This window comes from Pithys albifrons, chromosome 10, assembly GCF_047495875.1.
Source record: "Pithys albifrons albifrons isolate INPA30051 chromosome 10, PitAlb_v1, whole genome shotgun sequence".
Taxonomy (NCBI): domain Eukaryota; kingdom Metazoa; phylum Chordata; class Aves; order Passeriformes; family Thamnophilidae; genus Pithys; species Pithys albifrons.
This window is the reverse complement of record NC_092467.1, coordinates 28,936,863-28,952,348: the sequence shown is the minus strand read 5'-3', so window position 1 is coordinate 28,952,348 and position 15,486 is coordinate 28,936,863. Positions and strand designations below refer to the sequence as shown.

The window sequence follows — 15,486 nt, the reverse complement described above, 5'->3', positions numbered from 1 at the left end:
AAAGCAAACATTCCAGTGATGGGATGTTTTTGTTTATAATATATACATCTCTATTGCAAAGTCAAGATATTGAGATTTAACAATATAATTAATGCAAAAGCTTTCTTTTACTTTTTTCTTTACCATTTAAAATCAAGTGTTCTCACAATTTCTTGTATCACAGCTGTTAAATCCTATGATGAGGTTCAGTTCTTTGCAACAAATCTTAAGGGGCTGCAAAAAAAATTTGACTTGGAATAAGAGGTTGTCAGCTTGAAACAAGTGAACAAGTGTTTGTCCAGCCCCAAAGACCATGCCTAAGGATATTAATTTTTGTGGCCAGAGCTATAAATTTGAATGCAATTCACAATGGGACTTCTAAGGAGAGCGGGCTCAAACTGTATGAATTCCCATTTACTTTCCTGTACCAACAAATAATTGACCATATAATGACAAGTCATCTTTTGGCTTTCACTTTATGTATATTCAGATTACCACTGTGTGGGAAAGGTGGTTTGAGTGTTTAATGCAAATGGCACGTGGAAATTTTGACCAAAAACTAATCTTCCACTGCACAAAATGGTTTTCTTCTCTGTCCACATGTTGATGCTTTAGAGTAAACTCATTGAACACGGTCAACTCTGCAGTATGTGCAGGCTTGGTAGCAAGTCTTTAATGCTTAGTAGAGCTGAAATACCATTCTAGTTCACTCACTTCTATTCTTTAATAAAACGTGAAACTTCCTCCCCCTCTCTGGCTGTGGTTACCATGGTGCTCCCATCCGTGTGGGAGGAGATTTTTGTATTGCTCACTTTTGAGTAAAGCCTTACAGTGTCAGAGAAGCAACACCCCACACATGAATTCCACTAAGCAATAAAGATAGTGATGTTTGTATTGCTGCCTTTGCAGCAGCTTGAAGCTGCTGTAATAATGGCAGACTTTTTCTTTCCTGCCTTAGAATTACTTCTCTCTGCGAGGGAAATGAGGAGCACAAACTGTTATCCTGACCTTGTGCCTCTACCATGTCAAAAGCTGCTATTCTTTCTCATTAGTATGAATAGTAGCATAATGCTTACCTGAAGATATTTCTCTCTATCTCTTGGGTTAGAGACCTACCTTCTTGTGTTTTCCTTCTTCTTTTCAGTCAGGACAATCCTCTACTGTGATTGAAAATATACATACCATTATTGCTGCAGCTGCTGTGAAGTTTAGCTCTGATCAGCTCAATCACTTATTTGTTTTAATACAAAAGGTAAGTTTTCACATGAATTTACATTCCTTAGGAAGAGAACTGATGAGATGTACTTGTGCACCCAGCCTGCTGAAAGGCAAATGCATTGAATACGTTTGCATGTTCTGTATCAATGTAAAATTTGCTATAAAAAAATCACACTTTTCCTACTATTTTTTATGTTAACCCAGAAGCCTAATCTGCCACTGTATTGCTAATTGACTTAGATTTTAAGTACGTTATATAACCAGTTCTAAGGTACTTAAAGTGAATTTTTATTATTATATTCATTCTCCAATAGTTTATATTTGAAAAAGAGTTGGGCAAATTACTACTGTAACTCGCAGTGAGGAAACCCAGATGGTGGAAATATTCTTGTTAGTGTTTTGATTTTCCTGCAGTAAAAGAATTGTGAGTTATATTTTTCTGTGCATGTGAGACTTAATAGACTTAGAGTGCTTAGTGCTTTAAGAGTGATTTCTTTGCTATCCAGAGCTGGGAGACAGAGAGTGACAGGGTGAGACAGAAGCTGCTGAGCCTGATCGGACGCATCGGTCGAGAAGCACGTGTGGAAACAACCACTGGAAAGGCATGTGAATGGTTTTAGTTTGAATTCCTTGTTTATTATAGACTTGCTAGTCTCTGTACTTCCTAGATCCTGACTATTCTTGCACTTCTAGGTTCTGGAGGTGCTTTGGGAGCTGGCTCATCTTCCAACATTACCGTGTAGTCTTATTCAACAGGCCTTGGAGGAACATCTGACAATCCTCAGTGATGCTTATGCAGTAAAAGAGGCAATCAAAAGAAGCTACATCATCAAATGCATAGAGGATATTAAGAGGGTTGGTTTATTATTTTAACTTTTCCAAGATGAGATTTTATCTAGCCTTGATGTTGCCCTTTCTTTCAAGATGCACAAATTGTGTGTCCCATCTGTAAGTTCTTACCTTGGGGAGTCCATGAGAGGGGTAGGCTTTGTGTGAGCCACTTTGTTGACCATGAGACTCATAGTAAGTCTCTTGCCTTTGTTTTAAGCAAATTTTCAGCACAAGGAGTGATCAGTTTATGGGAAACTACCAGGATGGGCCCAAGGTTAGAATTTGCAAATGGAACCACTATAAAGGTATGTCAGTATTTTAACTGTCCCTTTCATGTGAAAGCCTAGATTAGTTTTCTTTGAGTTAAGCATGTGTCCTGGCATGACCATTAAGTCTCAAAATGCAAATCTATTTTTAAATCCTAGTAGTTTTGTATTTTAATAAAACATTTAAACTCTTCTCATGTAACATAAAGAAGCCATTCCCACAGCTGCCTGGGCTGTTTCCAGGCAGCAGCAGAGACGTGCATGGCTTAAAAGACTGCATATATTCTATCCTGCACCGTTCACATAGCAGGCAGTTTTTCTTGAAGCCTGCAGGAATGCTCCTGTCTTCTTTTTTTTTTCAGTCTGAAGTATGCTGTAAATAAATAAAAAAGGCTTGTACTTTTTCCATTCATTTCTTTCATGATCAGTCAGGTTTTGTCTGTGTTGCAGCATCCCTAGAGGATTTAGCTGTTTAGGAGGCACAGAATGTTGCTCCTTGATATTGATCACACTTCTGTGTGTTCATGAATATGGATTTCAGATCTTGAGTTCTCAATGTCAGTGAAAGTTGCTGTTTTTGTCTTTTGGATCTTCTCTTCTGCTTTCCTAATATTGTTCCTTTTAATTATGTTCTGGCAAGGGCTTTTACAGAGGTGCTGCAGTGGGAAGCACTAACAAAAGCTATAATTGTAAGCTAGAAGGGATTTGGGTAACCATACAGCAGACTTGTAAAATACATTGTGTTCTTGTTTCCCTTCATTAGGGGACTTAAAGACATAAACTGGGAGGGAATGTAATATTAAGGCACCATTCTCAAATACATGACGGGGGTCTTCAGTGGAGAGCTCCCTGTTATGGGCAGATTCCTTTAACCTTTCTGAGTATGTAGGTGGTTTTGGTTGTTGTCAGTATTTAAACCAGACATCACTTCTCTGAACAAACAACCTCAGTACTGGTTTGTGTGGTCAAACTTTACAGAAAATGAAGCCTCCCAGAAAAGTGATGAGCGGTTCTAACCATGAGGTAGGAGGGTTATTCTTTGTAGGATCTCTTTCAAAATGTAGCTTAAGTACCCTTTGCTTCCTATCAGAGGGCTCCTTGCAGCACCAATCAGAAATTTCTTCTCTTAACCCTCAGTAATATTTGAGATTCTTTGTTTGTCTTAAGTCATTCTTGCTTTAGCAGTAACATTATTTGACTGGATTTGCCCTTTTATGCTGTTTTAAGCCTGCTTCATCTCCTGTAATTGAGCAAGGTGGTGGTTTATCATCTCTCCCTGGTGCAACTGAGTTCTTTTTGACTACTTAATTTGCATGTTCTCTAGCAAGGAGCTGGTACTTTGGCCTGAATAATAGGGATAGCAAAATAGCATATGTGTGTCAGAGGACTTCTTGCAGAAAGTGAAGAAGGGCATCATGAGTGTTTGGAAAGGGACCAGGAATAAGTAACTGGAGCCTGCAGAGCTTGTAGCTGTTGTTTTGAAACAGCAGCATTAATAGACATCATTAGTTTTCGAGGACTCTGAGAGGAAAGTTGATCTGTTGTTGAGCATGTACCACTTGTGTAATTGTTTTTACCTTTCCTACTACTAGTCATCCCAGCACAATAATCCTCAGTTTGTGTGGGTGGTGCCAGCGTTGCGTCAGCTCCATGAAATCACGCGTTCGTTTATTAAGCAAACTTACCAAAAACAAGACAAGGTAAGGATATATGCTGAGATGATTTTTGAAGCCCTATTTATGTATGTGTGGCTCTGCTTCTGTAGAACATGGAAGTTCGAATTTAGAATAAAAAATCAGTTAATAAACACTTTGACAAGTAGTTTAATGATGTAGCATAAACAAACTTTAAGTAGAGATGCTGTGTTCTGTGCTGTCCATTTGTGTGTGGATGTGTGTATAAATCTGTTTGCTGTGTCAGGGCTAATTTATTTCATTCTCAGCAGTTTGTAAAATAATTAATGGGCATGTTTCTGTTAAGGAATGAACAATGGCTAATGTTTAGACCAGCTGCTTAGCAATTGAATTGACATTGACTTTTGGAAAAGAGACTAAACTACCAGCGAGTCACATGCGTTACAGAGAGGCTGAGTGGAGGTGTGGCATTTTGTCTGCACTCAAACCACCAACTTTGGGGTGCCTGGAAGGGGTCCAACTGACTCTGAGGGGGCAACTTTCCTCCTTATGATAAGAGATGTGTGTCTGTAGAAGAGCCAACTGCTTTCCTGTTTATATTTTAAAAACCTCTTTTCTCTTTTTTATTGCCAAGAGCATTATTCAAGATTTAAAGAAAAACTTTGAAATAGTGAAGTTGGTGACGGGAAGCTTAATATCATGTCACCGTTTGGCTGCATCTGTGGCAGGTCCAGGAGGGCTTGTTGGAGCAACATTAGTGGATGGCCGATACACTTACCGGGAGGTACTGAACCCTGAATTTCTTACTGCCTTAGGTTTTTCACAACATGATGTAGAGCATCGCTGTCCAAGTTGCATAAAACTGGATGTTGTTTCATTTTTGTAATTCATTGATGAATAATTACACTAGTTTTTATTTATAGTGTTGACACTGTTATCAACCTAACACCATACTCATCTATTAAGGCTTGTTGTAGCCTTGTTTTATTATATTACAGAGTAAGAATGTGCACACATCACAAGCTACAAGTTCCTTAGCAAAGTCTTTTAACTGGTTGAGAACTAGATCTCCCACCCCAGGACCTCCTGTCTCCAAGCTTATGCAGCTACCAGGTTCTCCCATCAGCTCCACTTCAACTACCCTGGTGTAGGTGATACCTTTGTATTTGGTGTGAAGTTCTTGATACCGGAAAGATTTGCTGGTTAGGACACGGAAACTAAACACACAAATAGCTTGGAGCAGTTTCTTGCTAATGATTCAATAATCATATTTTTCACACTAGTTTTGACTTAGTAACTAGTGTGAAATAATATCAGGAAAGTAGTAGCAAATCCAACAGATCTTCAATGTTCCTCTATAGAAAGGTAATCAGAAATAATGTTAAAGATTGTATGAAATAAATTACTGTATAATACTGAATTGAATACCACTGCAGAAGCAGTTTCTATTTTCCAGTCTTCACAAAGTGAACTGTTGAGTATTAAATTTGCAAAAAGAGAAAAAAAGAGTGCTCAGAGTTCTTGTTTCAAAAAGAAAAGTCTTAAGCTTGAGTTTTTGTTTCCTCTTTCTCAGTATTTGGAGGCACATCTAAAATTTTTGGCATTTTTTCTGCAAGAAGCCACCCTTTATTTGGGCTGGAATCGTGCCAGGGAGATCTGGGAATGCCTTGTGACTGGCCAGGATGTTTGTGAGTTGGATCGAGAGGTAAGAAAAACTTGAAAAGTTGGTTTCTGTGGTTGCAGAAGGAATCTTAATGAATCATAAATAGCACATGTGTTTGTTGAGACTTGTGAAACAAGAGTAAACTAGTAGCGCGTTTTATGTTTTGTGTAGGCAAGTGCAGCCACTGTTAGGTGTTCACTTACAACTAGGATGTCCTTTTATCATTAAATTTGACTGGAGACATTGGCCAGGAGATTAGTTGCAGGTGTACAGATGCTGGTTTGAAAAGGGTTATGTGCAGGTTTGTGCATTCATAAGAGATATTTAGCATTATTTGGGTGAAAAGCGACTATGAAGATGAAGTACCCTAATGCTGCAAGACAGCCTCTGTAATGTGTGAGGTTACCTGGAGAGGAGATTTAAACCTCTTGCTGTAGATAAAACGTCTGTAAAATGAATTACTGTCCTATCTGACATAGTTTACTGTGTAAAACTAAAATATTTGGCATGACAGTGGGGTGAAAATATGTCTGCCTTTCATTCACAGATGTGCTTTGAGTGGTTTACAAAAGGGCAGCATGATCTGGAGAGTGATGTACAGCAACAGCTCTTCAAAGAGAAAATTCTTAAACTGGAATCATATGAAATTACTATGAATGGTAAGAAAATGGCCTTGCTCAACAGAATCACAGAATATTTTGAGTTGGAAGGGACCCACAGATGGTTTTGAAATATAAACCAGAAATTTGCTTTCTAAACCTTCCATTTAAACACATAACTAGTTCTATAAGTCAATATAATGGAGAGGTCTTTTTCTGTCATTTTGAGTTGTAGTACTTGTCGAGGAAAAAGTTCATCTCCTGTATTTGGTAGCTCCATTTTTTAAAATAAGGACAGAAACTAAGCCTGACCTGAACAAAAAGCCTGCACCTTTTTCCCTTTCAGGTTTTAGTTTATTTAAGACTTTCTTTGAAAATGTGAACCTTTGTGACCATCGACTGAAGAGGCAAGGAACTCAACTGGTGAGTGTTCTGGCAAGTTCATTCTTGTGTACAACCTGGGAACTTCTGGGGATGGGAGGTGGTGAGACAAGGATTGTTTAGCAGCTTTTTGACATGGTCATGTTTGTATTAATATGCATTAACATTGTTAAATTCTGAAGCTAAGACTTGACAGTTGATTTCAACAGTTAAAATTCAGCAATTGGTAGCTGGAAGCTGGTTTGTAGCTTCTAAAATCTTGCACGAGGAATGAGTTGACTGTATTTTTATAATAATAGTATGTTATAATAATAGCGTATGTTTTTTGCTTCTCCCTAGCAGGGAAATTTTTAAAATTACTTTCTGTTTTTCTTCTTTGCATAAGAGTTATGCTTAACCATATTCAAATTCTAACCTACTATAATTTTAACTCTGATCCTTCAATGTCTTTGTTAAATTAATGGTTATATGTTAACTAGTTTTCCATAGAGAACTTAGTTCAGATGAGGATTTTTTTTCCAAGTATCATAGCAGGTTTTGTGATGATTTATTGTGTGGTTACTTACTGCATTGACTTTTTTGAAACAAATTCCATTCTAGATTAAATTTTTCTGCGATTTGAAACTCTTTAATTTTTCAGTTGTTTGACTGAGGTTGTTCTTTGGAACTTGTTTATCCAATGGTAAACCATTTTTTTTCTCGTATAAGTAGACAAATGTGTAGCTGTTGATTTTACTTTGCACTTGGCAAAGTTTGGCAGCATGTTGGAAAAGAAAATAAAGTTTCAGTCAAAAGATGCTTTTCCAGCAGATGGAAGACTGTTTTGTGTCTGTGGTTCAACTCACTATTGTGTGAGAAATCCAGTCATGTTTTACTGTTGTTCTTTCTTGTGTAGAGTGTAGAAAAACTGGAATTAATAGGAATGGATTTCATTTGGAAGATTGCAATGGAGTCACCTGATGAAGAAATTGCCAATGAAGCTATTCAATTGATAATAAATTACAGCTATATTAATCTAACTCCTAGACTGAAAAAGGTAGGTGTATATGTGTACATGAAAGTGCTTTGACATTCACAGAGCCTTAATATTCTGCATGTTAAAATGTGTACTGTGAGTAATTCCCATGATTTTGGTTTAAATTCTAATTAATTTGTACATTGTATCTTTAGGATTCAGTATCACTGCACAAGAAATTCATTGCTGATTGCTACACACGATTAGAGGTAAAGGACGAATTTTCATTATTATACCTCCATCTTTTTGGGTTTCTATCTTAGAATATTTGTCTGTGATAATTGTATTTAAAGAAAAAATTCTTTCCACAAATATTTTTTGTCCTCTTAGCTTTCCAGGACATACTGATTGCCCATGTAAAGCAGCACTTGTACTGTGCTTTGTGTTGTAGGCAGCCAGCTCTGCACTCGGTGGTCCAACATTAACACATGCTGTGACAAGAGCTACAAAAATGCTTACAGCCACTGCTATGCCTACAGTGGCAACCTCAGTTCAGTCTCCTTACAGGTAGGCCTGCTTCCCCAGGAATAAATATGACAGTAAACATTTACTCCTAGCTGCTTCCCACATGATTTTTGAGTGCTAATTAAAATTCTCAATACTTGGTAGTTGTATATTCTGCTAGTTTCTCAGTTGAATATTGCAATTACAATGCAATTGGAGTTTCAGGTTGAAAAACCTGTGTTTAAAAAAGAAACCCCAGGAAAACAAATGAAACCAAAACCAAGCAGTCCAAAAAAAACCCCAACACCCTGCCTCCAACCACCCAGTAACCAAAACCAGCCAACCAAAAAAAAAACCAACAGAAAACCCCACAGGCTATTACCAGCCTATTAGTCACATATTATTTCTAGGGCAGTGGGTTTGGGTTTGGTTCTTTTTAAACTAGGGAAGAAAAGGATGGTTTTTTCAACTTCTGCTTTACTTAGACATCCCTAAAAATGTGTATGTGTTAAATTTATGAGCGTAGGGTGGGTCCTTTGGAAACATGAAGCTCCTTATGAATCTGGAAACATCTCAAGCAGTATAATGCAAGCTTCTTGGCCTGTTCTCCTATTTAATTTCTACTGAATTAACTCCAAGTTTAAGGAGTTATGTTTTAAAACACCCAATTCATGGTAGTTACACATGGGCGTTGAAAATTAATCTCTGAGACAAGTTTCTCTTGTTTTCAATGTTTATCTTTAGGTCAACTAAACTTGTAATAATTGAGAGACTGCTGCTGTTGGCAGAGCGTTACGTGATAACAATAGAGGTAAGATGTGTCATTTCTTACTAGGCAGGGCTGAGAACACAACTTGCAGTATCATTAAAACCAGTAAAAGTTATTTAAACATTATGCAGCCCTACCATCATAGAAATGTCTTGGTTTTCAACAGTGCCATTTACTGTCATCCTTCTCTTCCTATAGGACCTTTACTCAGTTCCCCGAACTATTCTACCTCATGGTGCCTCTTTCCATGGACATCTTTTAACACTTAATGTTACATATGAGTCTACCAAAGATACCTTCACCATAGAGGTGGGTGTGTACAGGTTATGTGTGTCATGGATTGTTCAGCATTTACCTACCCTTGTTTTTCCAGGGGTTTTTACACCTGGACTGAACAGAGTAAGATGGTTCTAAGGATTCCAGTCAACTTGAAAACTCTACTTGAAAATGTTAAAAGTCTATATGGAAGTGTCCGTAGACTTAATGTATTACAATCATCATTCACAGCTGGGAAAATAAATTGTTGGCTTAGTGTGGGTGTGGGAGTATTTCTCTGCTTTCCTACCCTGTCATTCTCTTGTGGACAATACCTATACCACCCCATGCAGAGAAGTAGGAAGACTTTAATAGAGAATTTGTATTTTATTCTCTTTGCATTTACTGCTTGAGCAGACTTGATACTGATCCAGTGTCGTTTAATTTTACAGGCTCATAGCAATGAAACTGTAGGGAGCGTCAGGTGGAAGATAGCAAAGATGCTGAATTCACCTGTGGACAATATACAAATATTTGCCAATGACAGCCTGGTATGTCAACTACAAAGAATGCACATTCTTTATAAAATTGAGTCTTTTCCAGAACTAAGTGATAAGTATTTTCTTGCAGCTAACAGTAAACAAAGATCAGAAACTACTCCACCAGCTGGGTTTCTCTGATGAACAAATCCTTACAGTAAAAACATCAGGAAGTGGGACTCCATCAGGGAGCTCTGCAGATTCCTCAACCAGTTCCAACAACAGCAGCAGTGTATTTAGCTCATCATATGCCATGGAACAGGTACAGCCTGCACCTTCCCTCAGATTTTTCCTGAAGTGGAGATAGTTGGGAGACACAGTAGGAGTTCCAGTAAGATGAGGCAGAAACTGTTCACATCAGCTGAGTATCCAGTCTACAGTAATATGGTTCTGCTTTGAAACGGAAATCGTAACAAATTTAAATCCACAATTGCCCTTACACATGCAGACTTTATAATCTGTATTCTGTCACCTATTGTAGCCTGCTTAGTGTTTATTCATCTCTACAGGGTCTTTTAAACAAATAAGATTCATTCCATTTAATTATTTGTCACGTGTAGAGATTTCCAGATTTTGACTATTAATAAAGCCACTGTATGAAAATAAACTAAGAGGCATCAACTGACATGTTAAAATCACTCCTGGTCTGCTTTGTATTTTGTTTGTCAACGCTAACTAACAGTTGACTTCAAAACTTGATTGTTAAAAGAAAAATGGAGTAATGTAAAAATTCAAATGTTGTTCAGCACAGAAAGTAGCTGGGATTTCTCTGAGACAGGTTGGTGGTTGGTTCTTTTGCTTCAGTGAAGAGCTCTCTTAAATTTACTTGTAACAAAGAAGGGAGAAAACGACCTTTGTATTTCTGCTTAATTCTCAGGAGAAATCCCTCCCTGGAGTAGTCATGGCTCTCGTGTGTAATGTGTTTGATATGCTTTACCAGCTTGCCAATCTAGAGGAGCCAAGGTAAGCAAATTAAATGGTTAGTAAATATTGAAGAATTGCTATCACTGCACAGTTTGAAGAGCTCCTTACACCACCATGTGCAGGCCACCACCAGGCCACAGTGTGGCTGAGCTTGTTTTGTGCAAGTAACTTCTGATAACTTTTCAGGATAACACTGCGAGTGAGGAAACTTCTACTCTTGATTCCCACTGACCCAGCTATTCAGGAGGCTCTTGATCAGCTTGATTCCTTGGGAAGGAAGGTATGGATTAAACAATAACTAATCTTAGTGAGCTTCATAAAAAGGATGTTGCTACCAGATTACAATACACAAAGGGTTGAAACTCTACTGCAAAATAATGCTCCTGTTAAGGATTATTGACTTTTTTCCAAGCAGCCAGAGATGAGAAGGTTATTACGGGGATTATAGGAAATATATTGCCAATTACAGCAAAACACAGAAATCTCAAAGTATTTCTTCTGTGCCTTTTTCGTCCTAGAAAACACTGTTGCCAGAATCCAGTTCTCAGTCCTCAAAATCACCATCCTTGTCTTCAAAACACCAACATCAGCCCAGTGCTAGTTCAATACTAGAAAGTCTTTTCAGATCTTTTGCTCCGGGCATGTCCACCTTCAGAGTGCTCTACAATTTGGAGGTAAGAAAACAAATTGGCTTCTTTCTAGTTGTGATTCTGAGCACTGAGGGTTAAGTATTTCTAAGTTTCTTGGGCAGGAGTCCGGTGTGATGGGATCATTATACAAAATGCAAATGTCATAATATGCTTTTATGTATATGATAAATTATACACAGAACGAAAGGGCTAAAAAGTTCCCCTTTAGAGACTACTCTGAAACCAGACCCCTCTTTCTGTGATTTGCAAGGTGGAAGGAGTGTTCTGAAGTAAGTGGAGAGGAGCAAAGAAATAACAAAACGATTACTGTTTTGGTAAAATTCCTGCCTGAATCTCCAGAACTCTGAATATATGATTTTTAGTGTGTATGTATATATCTATATCTATTTTTATATCTATATCTACAGATAAAGATATAAAAATATAAAAGTTGCCCCTGAAATAACAACTCCCATTGCTTTTTGAGTTTGATTGCTTTTGCTTGTTTGAAGTTGTAAGAAAAATGATGCTAACTTGCGTTCTGTGTAAGTCTACCATATTCTGTCTGTGGAGGCTAAGGAGGAATATTTTTACTGGGAAAGTTGTCACTATCCAAATGTGCAGGACTTTTGCTAAGAAGCCTCTGGCCTGTTTTAGCTGTGTATGTAGAGTGAATAGAATGCATACAACTTTTTCACCCCCAAGCCTTCTCCTAGATTCTTTAGCCAAAAAGCTGGATGGGACCCTGTGAAAGGATTCTTTCCAAGTGTTTCATGCAGGAATTTTAAAGGGTTTAAGAGTATATCTGGTGTCATTGTTAGGACACTGTATTCTACATGCCAAGAACTGGGCAGTATCTAGTTCTGCTCCCAGGTCCCACTGTTTATAGGGCCCATTACACATCTGGTTTGAAAACCCAAGGTTGGAGGACCAATTGCCAGCTGCTTGCAAAACAGTAGGCAAAAGTATTCTCTCTCCTTTCCAGTGTGTGCCAAGATTACTGAAGGAATTTCCTTATAGTTGCTTTCCTTTAGGTTTCCACAGTCTAATGTTAGCTCTTCATCTTCCTACACTGTCATCACACTCCTGCGTTAGGATTTCCCCTTTTTCTGTACAGCTGGAATGAAATATATTTGATTATGTCTTGAAATATGTTGACAAGCTCTACAACTCAAAGCAAATGGTTTAACATATCACAGCAAGGGTGTCTTGTTGAACTGACAGGTTATATTGCAGTATGAAGACACAGTTATCTGCTGCTTTTGTGCCAGAGAAAATAATAAAAGCAAGTAATAAATTGCTTGCTTTTTTGGCACGGGATGAGAGGTAGTAAATTGGATTAGATGTGTAGATTATATGAGTGGACTTGTTCCTCAAGACCAGTCAAGCCATTTGGAAGATGATTTCTGTCACAAAAATGATAATGTGCTTTTTTTATCCTCTCAGCTGGTGATCTGTTGAAAATATGGGAACCAGCCTGAACTGCTTTCTAAAAAAATGTGCACAGGAAACTTGCAGAACATATGAAAGAGAGGAAAATTTAATGTTGCAGATGTTAAGGGTTATATCATGCAGTGTTGTGATAAGATTTCATGACTGGAACTCTAAGCTGTTCTTCTGACCTGTGAGGCTGGAAAAAATACATTTTGTTTGCCTGTGTGCAGCATTGTTGACTGTACCTGCCAAAGAGTCTTTTAAAGAAAGTAAATAACTTCTGGCGGTGTCTGGGGTTTTTTTGGGAGAGGCTGGGGCTTTTGGGGGGCTTGGGTGTTTTTTTTTCCTCTGTGTAAAATGAAGTGAAATTGATTATAAATGCATGAGATCTGACCCACAGAGAGTACAAACTTCCTTTATGGCCAAGCTTCTGAGCATAATTGCACTCTGTGAAGTTTAGTGCTGGTTTAAAACAGGAGTGATGATATGGTGGTATGTTCATAAGGTCTCTAGAATTACCTGAGACATCTTTTACAAAAAAAAATCTGAATAATAGCAATACAGTTATGTTTCAGAAGGCATGACTCAATAAGCCATCTGTAGAGTGATTTATGGGATACTGTCAATTGAAAACCTAGAAATAAAAAGAATTTGGTCTCTTAAGGAGCATCGAGTGAACCAGAAGAGAATGTTCCATGTAGTTCATCCTTTCCCTTAACAATGAACTGTAATGAGATCAAAGTGGCCTTTGATATAGAATAAATATCTGTAATGGCCATAGTTATTTTAATTATTTCTCTTTAGTGATTGCAGCTTCACATAAGTGTATTGTTAATTGCTTCATTTGTACTGGATTTTTTTCTGTAATACTTTCAACCTTCAACACATAAGAACACTAAGAAGGGTGTACATATGCTTATTTATTCATTTATTGCAGGTTCTGAGCTCCAAGCTGATGCCAACTGCAGATGATGAAATGGCAAGAAACTGTGCCAAGTCTTTCTGTGAAAACTTTCTCAGAGCAGGAGGTCTGAGGTTAGATTTCAAAACTTGACTCAATTTATAGCACTTCATTTAGTTAGCAGTTCTGTGCGGTTTCTGGTTTCCACACTGAAGCACACCAGTACACCTCTCAGCTTCTTTTTCAGGGAAAAAATCCACCCAGTGCTGTTTTTGTTGTTACCCAGTGTCTGAAAAGCTGCTGTAGCTATCATAGTAATGTAACCTCAAAATCAGGTTAGGCACAAATAAGCTTGTGAAGTGTAGCTTGTAATTAAGTCGTTGACATTTAGATAGTTTAGTGACATTTGTTTCAGTTCACTTTGCAGGTGTGTACATTACACTGTCCTGTGCCAGTGGACACTTTAAGAAGTCAAAGCAGAGATCACGCAGTGGAAGCCAAATTAAATTTGTAATTACAGCCTCCGAAATTCAGACCCTTCAGATAACAGATGAGGCGCAGTGCGAGGCATTTGTAAGACCTGACAATATTGATTGTATGAGATTTGTCAAGTATACATTGCTCTCAATAATTCTACCCACCACACTCCAAGCTTCCATCTGTAGATACAGGAAGAGAAAATGAAGATGTTGGCCTCCAAAGATGTCAGTTTGAACTGGCACTTAGCTGAACGAGTGGAGGGAAGGATAGAGATAGATTAATTGCAGTTCTCTACTAACGTATGACATTTCCAAATGGAGTCTGTCTTATTGATTTGTTTTTAAGTTTGGTGGTGAATGTGATGCAGAGAGATTCCATCCCATCAGAGGTAGACTATGAAACAAGACAAGGAGTCTATTCCATCTGCCTGCAACTTGCAAGGTATGTAATTGCCTTTCATTAGAGAAAGTGCTGCTTTCTTGGCTTCTAGCATGCAGCTTGTAATATTTAAGATTAGTTGGTACTTTGAGTTCTGTGTCATTCACTTGCTGTGAACATTCTAAAATAAGCCTGACATTTTTGCTCTGTGAATGTAGGTTCTTGCTTGTTGGCCAGACAATGCCTACCTTACTGGATGAGGATTTCATCAAGGATGGGGTAGAAGCATTGTCCTCACGCCCCTTCCGTAATGTCAGCCGGCAAGCGAGTAGGCAGATGTCCATTTGTGGAACACCTGAGAAGTCATCCTACCGACAGCTCTCTGTGTCTGATAGATCCTCCATTAGGGTAGAAGAAATCATACCAGCAGCAAGAGTTGCCATACAAGTAAGGAAGTGTTTGATGATTTGTGGTGATGTAGTGGTGTCATCTCCAGTGACAGCTGTGTAACTCCTGGATTTTCATTCATTCTGCCTTTTCTACAAGTTCTTGCCCAGGCTCCATTTAAAATCCTCTGAAAATCTTGACCATCTCTCTCTCTTCCGGTCTTGATCTGAATTTTAACACATTCTCATAAATTATTTTGGCAGTAAAAGGGAAGCAATATCCAAAAAGTGCTTACCAGAAGTAGTTCTACAGAGAAATCTTACTTGTGATTTATTTTCAGTGACACTTAACTCCAAGATCTTATTCTTGTTAATTTTCTGTGAATAGAAAGGACAAAGTTCCTGCTTGAATTTGTGGCTCGTGTTCCATGCTGCTTTGAATTAAAAAGAATTAGATAAGTTCTTTGATTCAAATAGCTCATTAAAAATTAAGGTTTTTTGATGATGCCATGGGGGAAAAGGAAATTTTTATTTTCAATACCTTAAGAAAATGTTAGTTGAAAACCCATTTGAAAGTTGAGTCCAGTTGAAAGAAACTTCATAGTTAACATGAGTGTGCTGTATTAAGTTCTTGGGCAGTGGTTGCCAAATGGATTGATATAATCGAAATCAGCATGCCTAACTCCAGAGAAGTGAGAAGGGTATTTAACCCTCATGGAGAATTTAAAATTAAACTCTTTTCTATTAAAGTAACGATACTA

At 37.9% G+C, this 15,486-nt stretch overlaps 1 protein-coding gene across 2 annotated transcripts in view; it reads left to right on the top strand.

The window, feature by feature from the left end:
- USP24 (ubiquitin specific peptidase 24) overlaps nucleotides 1-15,486 on the top strand; it is a 62,601-nt gene that overhangs the window by 22,900 nt on the left and 24,215 nt on the right. The window contains exons 13-34 of one of the 2 annotated variants that reach the window (XM_071565871.1): nucleotides 1,124-1,231; nucleotides 1,704-1,799; nucleotides 1,891-2,052; nucleotides 3,273-3,317; nucleotides 3,887-3,994; nucleotides 4,563-4,712; nucleotides 5,502-5,633; nucleotides 6,139-6,250; nucleotides 6,537-6,613; nucleotides 7,467-7,607; nucleotides 7,742-7,795; nucleotides 7,978-8,093; nucleotides 8,775-8,841; nucleotides 8,998-9,108; nucleotides 9,507-9,605; nucleotides 9,685-9,855; nucleotides 10,471-10,556; nucleotides 10,704-10,797; nucleotides 11,036-11,191; nucleotides 13,518-13,615; nucleotides 14,307-14,402; nucleotides 14,558-14,786. In XM_071565871.1, the coding sequence (XP_071421972.1) occupies nucleotides 1,124-1,231; nucleotides 1,704-1,799; nucleotides 1,891-2,052; nucleotides 3,273-3,317; nucleotides 3,887-3,994; nucleotides 4,563-4,712; nucleotides 5,502-5,633; nucleotides 6,139-6,250; nucleotides 6,537-6,613; nucleotides 7,467-7,607; nucleotides 7,742-7,795; nucleotides 7,978-8,093; nucleotides 8,775-8,841; nucleotides 8,998-9,108; nucleotides 9,507-9,605; nucleotides 9,685-9,855; nucleotides 10,471-10,556; nucleotides 10,704-10,797; nucleotides 11,036-11,191; nucleotides 13,518-13,615; nucleotides 14,307-14,402; nucleotides 14,558-14,786 (2,508 nt within the window). The remainder of the gene's footprint in view (nucleotides 1-1,123; nucleotides 1,232-1,703; nucleotides 1,800-1,890; nucleotides 2,053-3,272; nucleotides 3,318-3,886; nucleotides 3,995-4,562; nucleotides 4,713-5,501; nucleotides 5,634-6,138; nucleotides 6,251-6,536; nucleotides 6,614-7,466; nucleotides 7,608-7,741; nucleotides 7,796-7,977; nucleotides 8,094-8,774; nucleotides 8,842-8,997; nucleotides 9,109-9,506; nucleotides 9,606-9,684; nucleotides 9,856-10,470; nucleotides 10,557-10,703; nucleotides 10,798-11,035; nucleotides 11,192-13,517; nucleotides 13,616-14,306; nucleotides 14,403-14,557; nucleotides 14,787-15,486) is intronic. The other variant, XM_071565872.1, reaches the window with a different exon arrangement.